The sequence below is a fragment of the Mus caroli genome, unplaced genomic scaffold (genome assembly GCF_978045245.1).
Source record: "Mus caroli unplaced genomic scaffold, Mus_caroli_1 scaffold_4, whole genome shotgun sequence".
NCBI lineage: Eukaryota > Metazoa > Chordata > Mammalia > Rodentia > Muridae > Mus > Mus caroli.
The window spans coordinates 138,878,963-138,896,820 of record NW_028227259.1 but is presented as its reverse complement, the minus strand read 5'-3'; the positions used below and the strand labels follow the sequence as shown (position 1 = coordinate 138,896,820).

General features: G+C 50.3%; 1 protein-coding gene across 1 annotated transcript in view; it reads left to right on the top strand.

Annotated features, from left to right (window-relative positions):
* The first annotated feature begins 8,147 nt into the window (after positions 1–8,147).
* The window catches only part of Limk1 (LIM domain kinase 1), a 32,217-nt gene continuing 22,506 nt past the window's right edge, over positions 8,148–17,858 (top strand). The window contains exons 1-2 of the mRNA XM_021163055.3: positions 8,148–8,452; positions 10,068–10,164. Of these exons, the coding sequence (XP_021018714.1) occupies positions 8,398–8,452; positions 10,068–10,164 (152 nt within the window). The 5' untranslated portion in view covers positions 8,148–8,397. The remainder of the gene's footprint in view (positions 8,453–10,067; positions 10,165–17,858) is intronic.

The window sequence follows — 17,858 nt, the reverse complement described above, 5'->3', positions numbered from 1 at the left end:
CCAAGAGCAAGAAGAAAAACTCACTCATAAAACTTAGGCACCTTAGAAAGCTTATGAATATACATGACTCATGAGGCCTGTCCTTACGATTATGGAAGCTGGACACAACTTCCGGGAGAGCGGACACTCTTTGGTGGAGCTCTGTGAAAGTGCCAGGAGTCGCTGGAAGCCAGATTCTGGGTATCCCCCTTGTCGGGGTGGTCTTTCTGGGGCGGTCTCTGCAACCCGGGCATGAAGGCAGTTTGGTTGAACATTGACTATTGTACTGGCTACTTTTGTGTCAACTTGACACAGCTGGAGTTATCCCAGAGAAAGGAGCTTCAGTTGAGGAAATGCCTCCATGAGATCCAACTGTAAGGCATTTTCTCAATTAGTGATCAAGGGGGAAAGGCCCCTTGTGGGTGGGACCATCTCTGGGCTGGTAGTCTTGGGTTCTATAAGAGAGCAGGCTGAGCAAGCCAGTAAGGAACATCCCTCCATGGCCTCTGTGTCAGCTCCTGCTTCCTGACCTGCTTGAGTTCCAGTCCTGACATCCTTTGGTGATGAACAGCAGCATGGAAGTGTAAGCCAAATAAACCCTTTCCTCCCCAACTTGCTTCTTGGTCATGATGTTTGTGAAGGAATAGAAACCCTGACTAGGACAAATATGTAGCCAGTGTTCCTTCAAACTTCAGGAGTGTGGCCCTGAGTAGTTTATTTTAGGTATATTTAAGTACAGCACAATGGTGGAAAACTTTCCTATTGATAATTAACTGAATCGTGTGTGTACAATAGAGCACAAAATAAGCTAAATAAAGACCGGAGGTGACTACATCAAAACTCCGTAAAGTACATGTGACCCCTTCCATAAATATATGTTCTATTGACTGATCGAGAAAAATAAGCTTATGATAGGGCCTGGGGGAGGATCTTGGGAAAATTCTGCTAATCAAGGTTGAAGTCCACCATTGACCTGATGGCCTTCTGAGGCTTAGGTGTCGTTTGAGGACTCCCATGGTTAGCAGAGTTTCTTCTCTGACCTTGTCCAGGAATTCTAAGTCCCCACACTTGCCTCTACCCGAGGAATGTCAAGTGGCCTCAATTAGTTTATAGGATCAATTTCCTTTCTCTTGACAAACCCTGTTCAGCCAGCCCCTGGGATTCCTGAAACGCTTCCCCATGCTGAGGTATACCAGGTACCCTCAGCCTCTAGCTGGTGACCTGTGCCCATCCTGAATGTCCCTGCCTTCAGTTCCCCCATAACTTTATAAGCCTTCAATCACCCTAAGTGAAGTTGCTCTGCCTCCTGACAAGCTGTCCTGGTGTGGTCCTTCACCTTACATACACACAGGGCTTCTGAACCCTCAGCTCACCATCTCTGCTCCCACCACCCTCGTGGACTGTGTCAGCCGATGCTCCCCAAGTGTGGGGAGACTCACAAGGATGCAGTGTGGTCTCCACCACACAGCAAGTACAAAGGTCGCCAGGCTATTACCTAGCCTTAGGGGTGAGTAACAGATTATTCATCCATTCCTTTGAAGGAACAACCTGGTGGATTTAACATTCCTGGCTCCCCAGCACTTGCCTGGGAGCACAAGGAGCCTCCTACAGGCTGTCAGTGGTGCAGCTGCCAGAGTCACCCTGCTCCTGTAAGTGACCCCTTATCCATGCTCCCACAATGCATTGCTTCACTGACTGGATCTGGGAGAGCTCATTTCTATGGGCTGTCACCAGTGCCCTGTCTTGGTTGAAGAGATACTTGCTCACATCTCCTGAGGAAATTTTACATTACACCTAAGTAGCATGTTAGCATGAATTCCCCTGTCCTTGCCAAGCCTGTTTCTACCCCACTCCTCCACCTTTCCCATTTAGGGTACTGACATCTCCTCTCTTCCAGAAGCTGTGGCTTGCAACCCCAAGGCCATCTCTGACTCAGTCCTCTCATTCTCCAAAGCTAGGTCACCAGAAAGTTGTGCATCACAGGATTGAGACCACAACCAGGGTGCACACAGTTTCCAACACCTATCAGGCCCTGACCCATCAGCATCATCTTGCCTAAGTTGCTGAAATAACTCCTTGCTTCTACCCAGGCTCTTCTTCAACTTGCGTTCCACCCACAGGCCAAAAGAAGCCTTTCTAAATAGAAGCCAAGGGTGCTGGTGCATGTCTGTGAGCCCAGAACTCAGAAGGATAAAACAGGAGGATCATGGGGGCACTGGAAAGATGTTTCAGTTGTTAAAAGCACTGACTGACCCAATCACAAAAGAAGTCACTTGATATGCACTCACTGGTAAGTGGATATTAGCCCAGAAACTTAGAATATCCAAGATACAATTTGCAAAACACAAGAAAATCAAGAAGGAAGACCAAAGTGTGGATACTTCATTCCTCCTTAGAATAGGGAACAAAACACCCATGAAAGGAGTTACAGAGACAAAGTTTGGAGCTAAGACGAAAGGATGGACCATCCAGAGACTATCCCACCTGGGGATCCATCCCATAATCAGCCACTAAACCCAGACACTATTGCATATGCCAGCAAGATTTTGCTGAAAGGACCCTGATATAGCTGTCTCGTGTGAGGTTATGCCAGTGCCTTCCAAATACAGAAGTGGATGCTCACAGTCATCTATAGGATGGAACACAGGGCCTCCAATGGAGGAGCTAGAGAAAGTACCCAAGGAGCTGAAGGGGTCTGCAACCCCATAGGTGGAACAACAATATGAACTAACCAGTACCCCGGAGCTCCTGACTCTAGCTGCATATGTAGCAGAAGATGGCCTAGTTGGCCATCATTGGGAAGAGAGGCCCCTTGGTCTTGCAAACTTTATATGCCCCAGTACAGGGGAAACACCAGGGCCAAGAAGTGAGAGAGGGCGGGTAGGGGAGCAGAGCAGGGGGAGGGTATAAGGAACTTTCGAGATAGCATTTGAAATGTAAATAAAGAAAATATCTAATTAAAAACAAACAAACAAACAAACACTGACTGTTCTTCCAAAGGTCCCAGGTTCAATTCCCGGTATCAACATGGCAGCTTTCAACTGTCTATAACTCCAGTTCCAGGAGATCCTACACCCTCACACAGATTTACATGCAAGCAAGACATCAATGCATATGAAGTAAAAAGTATATGTGTGTGTGTGTGTGTGTGTGTGTGTGTGTGTGTGTGTATGAGTATCATAACTTCAAGGCTAACTTGAGCTACATTGTTAAGGTCCTGTCTCAAGATACAAAGAGCTATATCTATCACTTGGTGATAGGAGGATGCTTTAGACTCCCCAGTGAGGTGTTCAGCAGGCTAGAATCCCTCTGTGAGGGGTAAAGATGTGGCTCTGTGGTAGAGCATTTGCTTTGTCATGGTTTGAATGTGAACTGTCACACACAGGCTCAAGTGTTTGAATACCTGGTCCCAGCTGGTAGCATTGCTTTGGGTGTCTATGGAACCTTTGAGAACCCGGGCCTAGCTGTAGGCATATGCCACTAGAGGGTGGCCTCAGGGGCTGTACCCTAGGCCTGCTTCCAGTCTCATATTTGCTTTGTGTCCATTGCCATCATGTGGCCGGCCTCCTTACATTCCAGCCACCATGAATTAAGCTGCACCCGCCGCCATGCCTTCCCCATCATGATGAACCGTATCCCCACAAACCATGAGCCAAAGGAAATCCTCCCCTACCCAATACACTTAGCATCCCCAAGGCCCCGCATTGGGCGCTATCACGGTCAGCAGAGGAAAATGAAGAACATTGTTGTAAGGAAGCAGAAAAACTGTAGGCCAACAAATGGGGGGGAAAGCAGATAACATAAGTGTATTTCTACAAACACCCAACCTACTAAGAATCACAGACAATCTGAACAGATCAAAGATGAGTAAGGATTTAAATCAGCCTTAAACATTCCAACAAAGAAAGGACCAGAAGCAGATGGCTTTGGTGGAGAATTCTGCCAAACTTTTAAAACCTTAACACCCATACTCCTGAGCCTCTTCCAAAAAGAAAAGAAAAAAAAAGAAAAAAAGAAAAGAAGAAAAGAAAATGTCTCTAAACCCATTTGAAAAAGCTAGTGTTGCCCTAATAACCAAATCAGACAGGGACATGAGAAAAGATTTATAGTGGCCGGACACAGATGGCCCATACCTGTAATTGCCATGCTCAGAAGGTGGAGGAAGGACAGTCAGGTCAAGATTATTCTTGGTTATGTAACAAGTTTGAGGCCAGCCTGGGCTACATGAGACTCTGCCTGTCTCAATAAAATCATTTTTATGGTCAGAGGTGAGAGGGCTCAGTGAGTGATCTGTGATGCCCAGGAGGAACATGGGGGACTAGAGAGAGAGCTCAGTAACTACGAGCACTGACTGCTCTTCCAGTAGGCCTCAGGTTCAATTCCTAGCACCCATATGGCAGCTTAAAACTGTCTGTAACTCCAGTTCCAGGGGTTCCTGCACCCTCACACCAATTTACATGCAGAAAAAACATCAATGAGCACAAAGTTAAAAAAAAAAAAAAAAAGGAGAATTATAACTTCAAAGCCAACTTGAGCTACTCTGGTCCTTGTGCTCACCCGGCAAACACTTTACTGATAATCTCTACATCAGCCCCTGTCTAAGGTTGCAGTATATAGCCTCTTAGACCCTCATGCCTTGTGCCACTTCACTATAGGGTTGCAGCCTGCCTATGTCTAGCAATCTAAATCCACACCTATACAGGATGCTCTGACTTTCCAGCACTGGATCAAATAGCCTAATACGTTTGGTCACTTGATTCAGTCAAAACCCTCTTCAGCTGTCCGTCCGTCCCCAACCCCCCCCCCCCCACTATGGCTACCTCCAGGATGACTCTGAGCATCCTGTGACAGCTTAGGAGAGGCTGCCCCTCTGCCAGCTCCTGAATCTTAACACCCTGCATAGTTTGGGAGGGTCAGAGTTAGATGGCTGCCAGGCCTTTCTCCCTTCCAAACCTGTGCTCATTGTGGGCCTCAGGAGGGTGCTCAGGCAGGAGTGAGGCAGAAACACAGCTCTGCACTCACCAGTGGCAAACAGAGACATTCTCTTCAGAGATCTCCAGTCAGATTAAAGCAGGATCTGTGGTTTTAGTGCATAAGAAATTTCAGTTCAAGGCACTATGATGCACCGTTAGAGTTTTTTGTTTGTTTGTTTTGGGTTTTTGGTTTTTTTGTTTGTTTGTTTGAGACAGGGTTTCTCTGTGTAGCCCTGGCTGTCCTGGAACTCACTCTGTAGACCAGGCTGGACTCCAACTCAGAAATCTGCCTGCCTCTGCCTCCCGAGTGCTGGGATTAAAGGTGTGCGCCACCATGCCCGGCTCACCGTTAGAGTTTTAACAAAACCAAAATAGAGGGCCAACAAGTTGACAAAGTGGGTAAAGAAGCTTGCCTCCAAGAGTGACACCCTGAGTTCAATCCCCAAGACCTGTAGTAGGAGTTGTCCTCTGACCTTCAGATGCATATGCTGGCACACACACACACACACACACACACACACCAGAAGAAAGGAAAAGAAATATGGCTTAGTGAAAAATGGCTCAGGATGCAAAGGTGTCCACTTAGTGCCAAGTCTGAAAACCTGAGTTCAATCCCCAAGACCCACGTAGAGGAAGGCCAGAGCCTACTACCGCAAGTTGTTCTCTGATCTCTATCACTGTGACACACACACACACACGTGCATGCACATGTGCATGCACCCTAAATAAAAATACAACAAATAGCTTTTTAAATTGTAAATTTATTAATTTTTACGTATATGAGTGATCTGTCTTCAGACACACCTGAAGTGGGAATTACAGATGGTTGTGATTCACCATGTGGTTGCTCGGGACCTCTGGAAGAGCAGCCAGTACTCTTAACCGCTGAGCCATCTCTCCAGACCCTTAACAAATAACTTAAGATTTGAAATTTAAAATAAAATTAAGGAAAAAAACAAACCTTAGATGAGCAGGGAAAGAAGAAAGCACACTAAAGTACGTGGTTATGTGCTCCTCAAGGAAGAATTACAGTTAATTAAAAGACAGTTTTAGTCCACTTTAACCACAGGGGTTATAGAGGCTAGTTTTATTGCGCTTGACACAGGCTAGAGTCATCTGAGAGGTGGGAACCCCAATTGAGAAAATGCCCCCATAAAGTTGGCCTGTAAGCATTTTCTTAATTAGTGATTGATTCAGGAGGGCCCAGCCCATTGTGCGTGGTCCCGTCCCTGGACTGGTAATCCTGGGTTCTATAAGAAAGCAGACTCAGTATGCCAGTAAGCAGTGTTCCTCCATGGCCTCTGCATCAGTTCCTGTCTCCAAGTTCCTGCCCTGTTTGAGTTCCTGTCCTGACTTCCTGCAATAATGAACAGTGAGCTGAATAAACCCTTTTGGTTTGGGCCACGGTGATGCATATCAGCACTAAGACAGGGGTTGAGAGAGAGAGAGAGAGGATCAGGTGAAGTAAAACATACAAGGGCTTTCTTGAGGGGTGGTGGCAATAGGTATGTGTAGTAATTGGATGGCTCTCGTGACATATCAAAAAGCTATTTTAAAAAATGTCATTTTCTCTCTTACATTTGTATTTCCTAAGACATAGTTTCATATAGGCCAGGTTGACCTCAAATTTGCTATGTAGCTGATGTTACCCTCCAACCATTGATCCTGTAACTCTGAAATGTTGGGGTTATGGGAATACCCCATTAACCACACTGCTTCTTGTTTGTTGTTTTGTTTTGAGATAGGTCTCTGTATAGCCCTGAGCTGTCCTGGAACTCCCTATGTAAACTAGGCTAGCCTCCAACTCACCTGCCTCTGCCTCTCAAGTACTGGGATCAAAAAGGCATGTGCCACCAAGCCCTGCCAGGCGTCTCTCTTTAATAAGTGAAATTATAGGCTGGTTCCGGAGGTGCCTTGGATGCAATTTTAATCTGACAAAGTAAAATCAGGTGGTATTAGGGCTGTACAAGGAGTTTAGAACGTGTTCTTTTATTGTAAAGGGGAATTCTGGAGAGATGTCTCTACTATAAAATTGCTCATTTACAATCGGGAGAGAAAGCCCTTAAGCAAATGGTCTTAATTGTGTTGGAATTCTTGAGTCTCAGCTGATGAAAGGCTTCGATTAGAATCTGCGATAAGGGGGCTCTTTTGTCCTTGAGCCCGTATTTTCCCTGTTTTGTGTTTTAATTTTTGGTTTGAACTTCTGATCCTTCCATCTCCACATCCAGAGTGCTGGGAAAAGTGTTAGAAGTGATGTGCACCCTATGCTGTTTTCATGTGGTGCTGAAGATGGAAGCCAGGGCTTCGAGCATGCTAGGCAAGCACTCTTACCGACTAAGCTATATAATACATTTCTATCTTTTTTTTAAATCCTGTCTCCCACCCAACTGACTCCCCACCTCTCTCCCACCCCCAAACCCCCACCCGGACCCCGACCACCAGCGTCCTCAGAGTCTGCATGGCCCCACCCGTCCTTGGTAAATTAACTTCCAGTGCCTTGGACCAGAGAAGCTTCGGGAAGATTGTATAGAGAGAGAGGTGCCTACTCAAGAGATGCTCGGTGGGCGGCTCCATTCAAGCTCACAATCCAGCCACGGGGCACCCAAGTGGAGCTGATGATGAATGAAAGGTAGAGAGGGGGCGGAGTCAGGGGCGGGTCTTGCTCTGGGCGTGGTCTGGCAGGCTCTGCGGTCCCAGCTGTGCCGCGGCGGGTGAAACTGACTTCGTAGACCCGCACGGCTTCCGCCGAAGAGGAGGAGCCACGCAGAGGCAGCTTCGGCCTTCAGCGCCACGGAAGGCCCACCCTTCCGCTGTTCACAGGCTCCGCCGAATTCCCCCGAGGGCGTGGCTGTTATTAAGGGGGCGTGCCCTCTCTCGAGGAGGCGCAGTCCCAAGCAGGGACAATTCTGCCAATGCCGCAGCTGGCAGTCCCCTAAACTGGCCTGGAGAGGGCGTGGCTGCAGCTGAGAAGACGTGGTCACCGCTCCGGGGCGGGATTGTTGCTTGATGGGCGTGGTTATCGCCGTGGAGGGCGGAGCCGCCCAATGACAGTTCCAACAGGCAGAGCCCGCAGGCCTCTTCTCACCCTGCAGAAGGCGGATCTGTCTCCGAGGGGCGAGGCTGCGGCTGCGGAGGCGGAGCCGCGCAGGGGCAGTTCCAGCCGGCCGCGTCGCGCGCGCGCTCCGCCCCTGCCGCAGCTCGCAGGCCCGCCCCGGCCCGCCCCTCCGCGCTTCTCGGGCAGCGGCAACGCGGAGCCGGTGTCCCTCAAGCCTGGTGTGGGAGTGCAGCGGGGCAGCATCGCCGAACCCGGAGCGGAGCGCTCGGCTCCGGCCCCGCGCTCCCCGCCTCCCGCCTTCTCGGGCCGGCGGCGGGCGAGCTCGCGGGCCCGGCCCCAGCTCTCCGGTGCCCCGCCGGTTGCCGGCGGTCCCCGCCCCCCGCCGAGTGCATGAGGTTGACGCTACTTTGTTGCACCTGGAGGGAAGAACGTATGGGAGAGGAAGGTGGGCCAGGCTGGGGGTCGCGGGAGGGGAGTCGGGAGTATGTGAGGGGCGCCGGTTGAGGCGAAGCCGCGCCCCTGCTTCCTAGGGATGCGCCTGCCCTTCCGAAGCCTGCAGGCCGTTCCCTGTCACCCTCCCACCCTCCCTCCCTTCCTCGGCCCCGGGATGAACCGTTCTCTCTCGAGGATGGAGGAATCCTCTCTTCTCATATCCTAGCCCCTCTTACCCTTCTCCCAGGTTACTGTTCATCCAGCACCTACCTTAGTCTTTAGTTCTCTGTCCTCTGGTCCTCAATCTCTACCGGCGGCCTGGGATGGAGATGGGGGCGGGGGGGGGCACCCTTTGATCCAGACTGACCCGGGAGAACTAAACTGCAGCAACCTTGGATCTGAGACGCAGACAAACATTTACGGGGCTTTCTGACCTTGAACCAGTCACTAACACTCAGGGACTCAGTTTCCCTGTCTGTGCATTTTTGGGGACTAGGTGAATTGGAGAACTAGTGGCGAGGGCGGGGGGAGGGGGGCTCACAAGACAGCTATGCATCCTGGACTCGGTCACCGAATACTGCGGCAGCGGCACACCACCATAACTACAGTAATACTGTGACCTCCCCTGTTCCCTGCACCAAGCCTACTATTTAGTCAGTCTTGGCTAGAGTCCTAGCCTTTTTCAGCCTCTTGTCCCTCTCCGAGAGGTCGCAGATTTAGAGCTGCACTACAGTTGGGGTTCAAAGGCCTCTGGGATTCCTTCAGCCTGAACCAGACACTGGGATCTCCCCTAGGTTTCCTTTTCAAAGCCCCCGCAATAGGTTCATCTGGTCAAAGGCAGGTTCTACCTGCTCCTGCCATTCTGTCTCCCACTCTCACATATCCCTGAAACCCTGTTTGGGGCACAGGCCCACCCTGTACTTAGCAACACACTACTTTGCATGCTTGGTTACTTGCAGAGGGAAAAGCAGTAGTTTTGGAGCCTGGCTGTGTGTCCTAAAGAAAGGTCCCTTCTCTGGGGCTGAGGTTTCAGAGTCTGTAGAATAGAGAGGAGCAGACCAAGGGAATTTTGCAGGGCCTACCAGCTCTAGGGGTGCAAGGTCCTGGGGATGACTAAGCATGTATAGTGGCTGCCTTAAGGAATTGTCAGAGGGCCTGGCTTTGCAGCCCTGGCCCCTCATTACTGTTCAACAAGGGCTATCACGGTTTAGTTTGTGACCTTTCTACTTTAGCCTAGGATAGACCAGCCCAGCTCTGCCAGTCTGTTGCCCCTTTCGACACTGCAGGCAGTCAGGTAGGCAGACAGAAGAAGCTGTCACGAAAATGCCACCCTCCACCTCGTTTCTAAATTCTGTTTTGTTTTTTTCTTTTTTTCTTTTATTATTTTTTATACTTGCTGTGCCGCTGAAGAGAATACCTCTGTTCTCCTCTGTGTGTTCCAGATGGGCTGGGATAGGCTTGGTGACTTTGTCCAAGCAGGACTCTCCAATGCGTATCTTTTATCCTCCAGCTCGGCAGAGTGAATAGTCACCCTGTATAGAAAGGCTCCAGGTGTGAACAAGGCAGGCTAGACCGCCAGCAAACTTCACTCTTAAGAATGACTCCTGACTGGTTTCTACTCCTTGCAGGAAGCGAGTTGCCTGTGTGTGCGAGCTGTGGCCAGAGGATCTATGACGGCCAGTACCTCCAGGCCCTGAATGCTGACTGGCATGCGGACTGCTTCAGGTAAGATGGGCTGGCCAAAGGGTGGGTACCCTCAGCAAAGCCTGCCTGTGACCCGGATGCTTCTCCCAGGGCTCTCCTTGCCTGTGATCTGCAGCGGGTCCATGGCCTCAGTTTCCCTTTCTTAAAATAAGGAGCCTGTTTGTTCTGTGGGATGTATGTGTGCATATGCACACACACACACACACATCTATTGTTGCTGTCGTTGTATTGAGGGGGTGGCAGGTACTGCCTGGAAGTCGGGAGTGTCAGGATTATGGACACAGGATCAAACTCAAGTTGCCTGGCTTCTCTAGCAAGCACCTTTACCACCCACCTGTCTCTCCACACTCCCCTATATATTATTTGAAACAGGGTCTTGTAGTCCAAGCCTGGCCTGGAACTCCTGAGCTCAAGCCCTTTCATCTGCCTCAGCCTCCCCTGAGTGCCACCACGCCTCAGCTTGTCTAGTAGATTTTAACTCCCTTAGGGGCTGAGAAGGTCTCAGTTGGTAGAGGGCTTATCTAGCATTCACGAAACCCTAGGTTCGATCCCCAGCGCCACATAAAGCAGGCATGTGACACATGCCCGTAAGCCCAGCACTCAGGAGATGGAAGCAGGAAGATTAGAAGCCCTCAAGTCACCCTCGGCTGAGTGAAGAGTTCAGAGATAGTGGGGGCTACGTGAGACTCAGACTCAAACAAACACAAATCTTCCTTAGACAACTGATATGTAAGTGATGTATGATGCGCTGTGCCAGTAGTTATGCTGCTATATGTAATAAGAGTCCATATACGTTCAAGTGTAATTGTGTATATGAGTATGTTTGTGTGCTTGTGTGTGGTGCACATACGTGTATGGGGAGGTAGAGGTAGACAGCAGGTGGCTTCCTTAAGTGCCCTCCACTGTAGTTTTGGAGTCAAGGTCTCCCACTGAGTCTGGACTTCACTGACTTTGCTAAGTGTGAGGTCTAGGAAGTCTTCCCATCTCCATGCTGCCACCTCCAACCCCAGCACTGGAGTTACAGATGCACACTGCAGTGTCTGGCTCTTTTAATGGGGAATGGGGAATCTGGACTTTAGTCCTTATGCTTGTGTGGCCGACTCGTCACCCTCCGAGCCGTCGCCCTGGCCCTCAGGTATGATTTTTTTCCCCGTTGGAGGCTGGTAGAGTTCACCACGAGGAAGCCGTGATAGAGAGGGAACAGGCAGAAGAAGGCAGATGTTTGTCTTAGCCTCCCTGAGCTCCCCGGCTTCAGGGGAAGGAAAAGAGACATCACATCTCAAGGGAGTCCTAGCCACTGTCCCTAGGCCATAGCTGCCTGTAAAGATGTGTCAGCCAATGAAAATAGCCCTGACTTCCAGATACACAGAGACCAAGGCTGTGGTCAAAGACGTAGTAAAGAAATCGACACCCAGTAGGACCACAAAGCAACCTCATGCTACATCCCAAATTCAAGGCCGCCCTGAGCTACATGAGGCCCTGTCTCAACAGAAAAAGACTGGGGCATCCTTTTCTGCCACTTAGGAGGAATCTGAACGCTTTACATAGTTAGCAATTAGTTGTATCTCCCAAGGACAAATTGGGGGACAGAGAGGTGCATTCTTCTGCCTGAAGTCACATGACCAGGAAGGGACAAGACTATGCGGTGCCCACTCTGAGGCCAGAAGAGAGGCAGGTAGCACATTTTGGGATTGAAAGCTCAGCAGAAAGTCTCAGAGAGGCTGGTGAAAGGATCTTGTGTTCACCAGGGAGTCAAGGCTGGGGGGACTGTTGGCGATGAAACATGGTAAGTTAATGGATAGCAAAGTTAGGAAACCAAGTTCAGAGGAGGGAGTTGGTTGTGGGCATTGAATGCCAGGATTAGGCCCTTCAGGAGACAATAGAGAGGCAGCAGACAGCTGGGGAGCATGCTGTTTGTTGAAGATTGTCATCTCAGTGGGCAGATGGCACAATTTGGCAGGACGAGACTGTCATAGTAATTTAGGGGTCTGACTCATTAGCCTGACATAGGATTATGACTGAGGAGGGACACTCTCTGATACAGAAAGGGTTACATGGGGCTGGGGAATCAACTCAGCTGGGAACATACTAGCCTGAGGACCTGAGTTTGACCCCCCCAGAACCTACAAGTATAGTGGTGTGTGTCTATAATCCCAGCCCTAGGGATACGCTGGCGTGTGACAAAACCTATCCTGGGGTCTACTCACCACGGATAGGAAATACGTTACAGATCAAATACAAGTACCACCAAAGGCCAACTTTTTGAACCTATGAGTTTTATTGGGGTTGCTTCCAGGAATATTGGTGAGGAGTTGCTTACAGAAGTGATTTAAAGACAACTGCATCACCAGAGCCCAGCATGGGTGACAGCTCACAAAGCTGGGAACCTAGAGCACACTGCACAGCCTGTAGGCAGCCTCATCGGGTTAGAGAGTGTCCTTTCAGTGATTTAATTGGTCTTCTTGCAGGCAGCCTGGCTGGCTTCTACTTCTTAAAGGCAGCTGGTCTGGTGTGAGGGTTCTCTTTGTAGCTTAGCCCTGCTGCCATTCTTAGAGGAACTCTTGGCTTTTATTGCTTCCTTTGGCAGAGAGGGGCCAACTGAATCTGGTCAGTTTCAGGGGCTTCCTGAAGCCGTTTTGTTGTTTGCCTTGCTGGATGGGATTTCTCTCCTCTCCTCTCCCCTCCTCTCCTCTCCCCACCCCCTCCTCCCCTCCCCTCCCCTCCCCTCCCCTCCCCTCCCCTCCCCTCCCCTCCCCTTCCCTCAACTCTTTACACAACTGGTAGAGACAAGCCAATCCTTGGGGCCCCCTGGCCAACCAGCTTAGCCATCAGCCAAACTCAGGTCTCACTGGTAGACCCTGACTCTGATAACAGTGGCTGGCTGTTAAGGAGACATGCCTGGGCTTGACCTAGAGCCTTCACATACGTACATACAAGCATGAGCACATACCTGCATGTGCTCAGCACATGGGGGATGGGGTGGGAGGGAATGATTCTTAAAAAGCTCAGATTGCACATCCTTAATCCCTAATGCTCCCACATGAGGGCTGCAGCTGAAGGTCAGCGGTCGAGTACTTGCCTAGCATGCACAAAGCTCTGGGTTCAGTCTCAACACAGTATAAAACGGGCGTGATGGTGTGCTTCTAGTTCCGGAACTCTTGAGGTGGGAACAGGAGACTCAGGAGTTCAAAGTCATCTTGAGCTACATAGTGAGTTCAAGACCAACCTGAGTTACACGACACTGTCTCAACATTTTTAAAACGTTCCCAAAATGATGTCACCAGTAGAAAGTTCCAGGCTGGACCTATTATGACAAGTCATAGTCAAAACATGGGTACACTTTTAAGTCCTGTAGGTTGGGCTGGAAATGTCTCAGCAGTTAAGAGTGTGTGTTGCCCTTGCAGAGGACCAGAGTGTGACTCCCTGCACCTCTGTTGGGGTCGCTCACAGCCACCTGTAATTCCAGCTCCAGGGAATCCAGTGCCCTCTTTTGGACTCTACTAGTGTGTGCACGCGCATGCACATACACACACACCACACACCACACACCACACACCACACACCACACACCACACACACACACACACGAGAGGGAGAGGGAGACGGAGAGAGAGCAATAAATCTCTAAAAAAGAACATTACATATAATTTCCTTCAAGGGGCTGGAGAGATGGCTCAGTGGTTACAAGCACTGACTGCTCTTCCAGAGGCCCCAGGTTCAATTCCCAGCACCTGCATGGTGGTTCACAACCATCTGTAACTCCAGTTCCAAAGGACCCTCTTAGGGACAGCCTCTTCTGGCATCTGTGGACACTAAGCACACATTGGTGCACAGATATGTATGCATGCAGAATACCCGTACGTGTAAAATATTTTCAAAACCATAAAAAAAAAAAAATCCTTCTGGATATGTGGGTAAGTCCTATCTGAAACATAAATTAATTGGCTGTTTATTTAGACTTGGGCCCCATTCCCAAGATCCCACATTGTACATAGGCAAATATCCCACAATCCAAAGTCAAGCCAAAATCCCCAAACAGTTGTGACCTCAAACATCTGAAGTTGTATTGTAGTGGTAGATTGGACCACCCACCATCAAGCATGCATTCTCCCCAGCTCCCTTCCTCCCTCTCCCCTTCCCTCCCTCCCTCCTTACTGTCCCCTTTCCATCCTCCCTTTCTTTTGCTCCAGTGTTCGAAGTCAGATCCTAGAGCCTTAGCGCAGGCTAGACAATATACCACCAAGCTCCATCCCCAGCCCTTGGATTTTTGAGACAAGAGTCTTGATATGTGGCCTAGACCTGGCTCAAATTTCATTTTTTTATGCCCAGTGCTAGCTTATGGGTGTGTATACCATACCCAGCTACACAAATTCTTTTCCTCTGTGTGTGTGTGTGTGTGTGTGTGTGTGTGTGTGTGCGCTCGTGCGTGTACCATGGTGTGCATGTGGATACATATTGGGAATTGAACTCAGATTGTCAGGCTTGGTGGCGGTTGTCTTTATCCCCTGATCCATCTTGCCAGTCCTCCTCTTTATTGATTGATTGATTGATTGATTGATTGATTGATTGATTTGAGATAGGGTCTCTCTCTGAACTTAGAGCTTGCCATTTCAGCTAGGTTGTTCAGCCAGTGAACCCCTAAGGTCCTCCTGTGCCCACCCCTCAGGACTGGGGCTTCAGAAAAGCACCATTGTTCCTAGTGTCACATGGGTGTTGGGGATCTGAACTCAGGTCCTTGTGCTTGCAAGGCAAGTGTTTTACCCATTGTGCTATCTCTGCAGTCCTCGGGCATTCTTTAGTATTAATGCAGCCTAGCATAACCGTTCTCCAGCGTATGGCATTTGCCTAATTTCATGTGGGGAATAGAGAGATTCAGCCACAGCAAGCACTTCAGTTTGACTGTATCTCTGTGGAGTTGAATGGGCTCTGATGAACAGCAGGTCTGTACTGGGGAGAGGGACACTGTCCGTTGTCAGAGTTGGGGGCAGGTTAGTTCTACCTGTCACTTGAGTAGCAGTTAGCTTTTCAAGGAGTCCAAAGGGAATCAGGAAATTATCTATCTCTAGGGGGCCTTATGACTGTCAGGGAAGGAAGGCATGAGAGAGCCCCAAGGCAAAGGGCAGACTGCAGGGCCCCTGGCTTTGGCCCACTCCATAGCACCTAGAGAAGGGTGAGACCCGGCTGGGGACTGCAGGGAGAGAGCATGTTCAGCTGTCTCTGAGGTGAGGGACACAGGGCCTCGATGGGGAAGGGCCCACAGTGGAACCTGCTGCTCCTGTATCAGAGTCAGAGCCCAGATCCCTCCTTCCCTGCTTCCTCACCTACAGTCAGAGCCTAGTGTCCCTAGCTCCCATATCCTGGCCAGTAACAGGAAAAGGGTTACAGAGAAAGATCCCAGCCGCCCTGGGCACATGGCAGAGGCACCTGAGGCTCTATTTCCAATGACTTTAACCTCTTGGTGACATTGAGACCTGTGTTCCCTTTGTCCTCATTAAAACTACTTAGGCAGAAGGGATGTGTGTAACAAGACTGAACAGCCACCAGGTAGGGGAGATGACATCATGAGTTGTCACAGGCCCTGCCTTCTGTGCCTTTCTGCGTGCTCTTCCAGATGGAACACCCTGGGGTCCCTGAGTCAGCTCTTCCCAAGCCCCTGCCCTGTACAGGCCCCCTCGGGACAACCTGTGAGTCAGAGCACTGTGTACTGAAGCAGTTTGACTTATGAGGAAACAGGCGCAGAGGTCGTCTACGTGTCCAAGGGCTCCGTGTAGCCTGACTGCAGAGCCTGCACTGTGTAACTGTCCTGCCCCTCCTAGATACAGGCTCTGCCTTCTAGCAGGAAAGCCAGAGAAGAGACCAGAGATAGCATTCCAAGGAAGTGACAGTTAAGTACTGAGTGGAAGGAAGCGAGGGAGGAACGCATCATGCTCAGAGGCACTGAGGCGGGTGTGGTGGATATGTCCCAGGAATCAGCAACGGGCACTGCGGGGCTGACACGTAGGGCTGGCATAGAATCATCCAGCCTTGTGGGCTTTTGTTCCTCACAGTGCTGGCGACCAAATCCAGACAAACTCTGCTAAATCTCCAAGCACTAATGTTTATTGTGTGCGGGGTGGGGGGATCTGAGGTTATCACTCATTAATAGCTCGCTTGCCTTGCCTGCTCATTCCCCGGCACTGATGGGAAACTTTTCTTATTTGTTTACATTTACTCATTTGTTATGTATATATGGAAAGTAGAGGACAACTGGGAGTTTATTATTCTGCCCCCACCCCCACCCCCCCACCCCCCCACCCCCCCACCCCCCACCCCACCCCGTCCAGGACCAAATTCAGGTCATTAGGCTTGGTTGTGGGCATCTTTCCCTGCTAAGCCTTCTCACCAACCTTGTTGAGAGGGAGGGAAAGAGGGAGACAGGCAGGCAGGAAGTCCTGGGGATTGAACCCAGGGCCTTGTGAATGCCCAGCAAAAGCCCTATCAGTGTACTACTGTGTCCCAGCTATGTCATCATGTTTGTCTAGGGCAAGGGTATTCAACCTGTGGGTCACAACCCTTTTGGAAGTCGCATATCAGATATTCTGCATACCAAATATTTACAGTTCACAACAGTAGCAAAATTACAGTTACGATGTAGCAACGGTAATAATGTTATGGTTGGGAGTCAGCCCAACTTGAAGAAGTATATTAAAAAGGCCGCAGCGTTAGGGAGGTTGTGAAGCGCTGGCCTGGGGAGGACCTAGGAGGAACCTGCAAAAGGTTCCCTGACTCTGCATCTTTCCTGAGTCCTCTGATCCAGGCTCTGAGTCCCACTGCAGTGCCTTCGTCCCTGGTTTGAAGGAAATCCCAGGCTGACAGAGCAAGAAAGGCTGTAAATGCTGTGACAGGTGTCCCCGCCGAGCCAGGACACATGTCTGGAGATGCTCTCTGTTGACAGTGCAAAGGCATAAAAGCATTGGGTTTCATCATCACAGGGGACCCTGTCTGTGCGCCACTGCCACACTTCCTGGTGGCTCTGCCTCCTACAAGATTCGAGCCAGGCCAGCCATCCAGGGTTTCCTGGGCCTAGCTCTGTGTGCCACGCCTGCAGGGTCCTTTTCCCAGGAGCCTTCTGTGAGCTCTCGTAGCCTGGGTAATCTCCCTAGAGGCTGGGTGGGGTAGCCCTGAGCCAGGACTGGTGAATGGGCTGTGGCCTGATAGTGAGCCTCAGCTGGGAGAAAGCTCTCATTCAAGGAACCTCCTGTGTAAGGAGGCTGAGCTGACCATGGGAAGTTGGCCTCTGTTCCCTTGGGGATGGCACCGGAAGAGACAGCTGCTCTGGGGCTTGTCCTTGTCCCTAGAGAGGCCCAAGCACTTGGTGCTGTTGTCCAGGAAGAGGCCAAGGAGCACCCAGGATACAGGGGACTTTCTCCAGATCCAGAGGGCTAGGAGTAGAGAAGTGGGGATAGAGCCTAGATCCTTCTCCACCTCCCTGATTGTACTCGCCTACATCCCATCTTCCTGCCCATAGTCAGAGCCCCTCACTCCTTCCTTGCTTTCCTTGCTATGGAGTCAGAGCCTACTTCCCTCCCTTCCCACTTCTTTTCATAGAGTCAGAGCCTAGCTCTCTCTTCCTGGGGTCTGAGCCCAGATCCTTTCTCCCTGCCTCTTACTTGGAGTCATAGCCTAAACCACTCCTTCCTTACTTCTCCACCTATAGTCCTAACCTAGATCCCCTG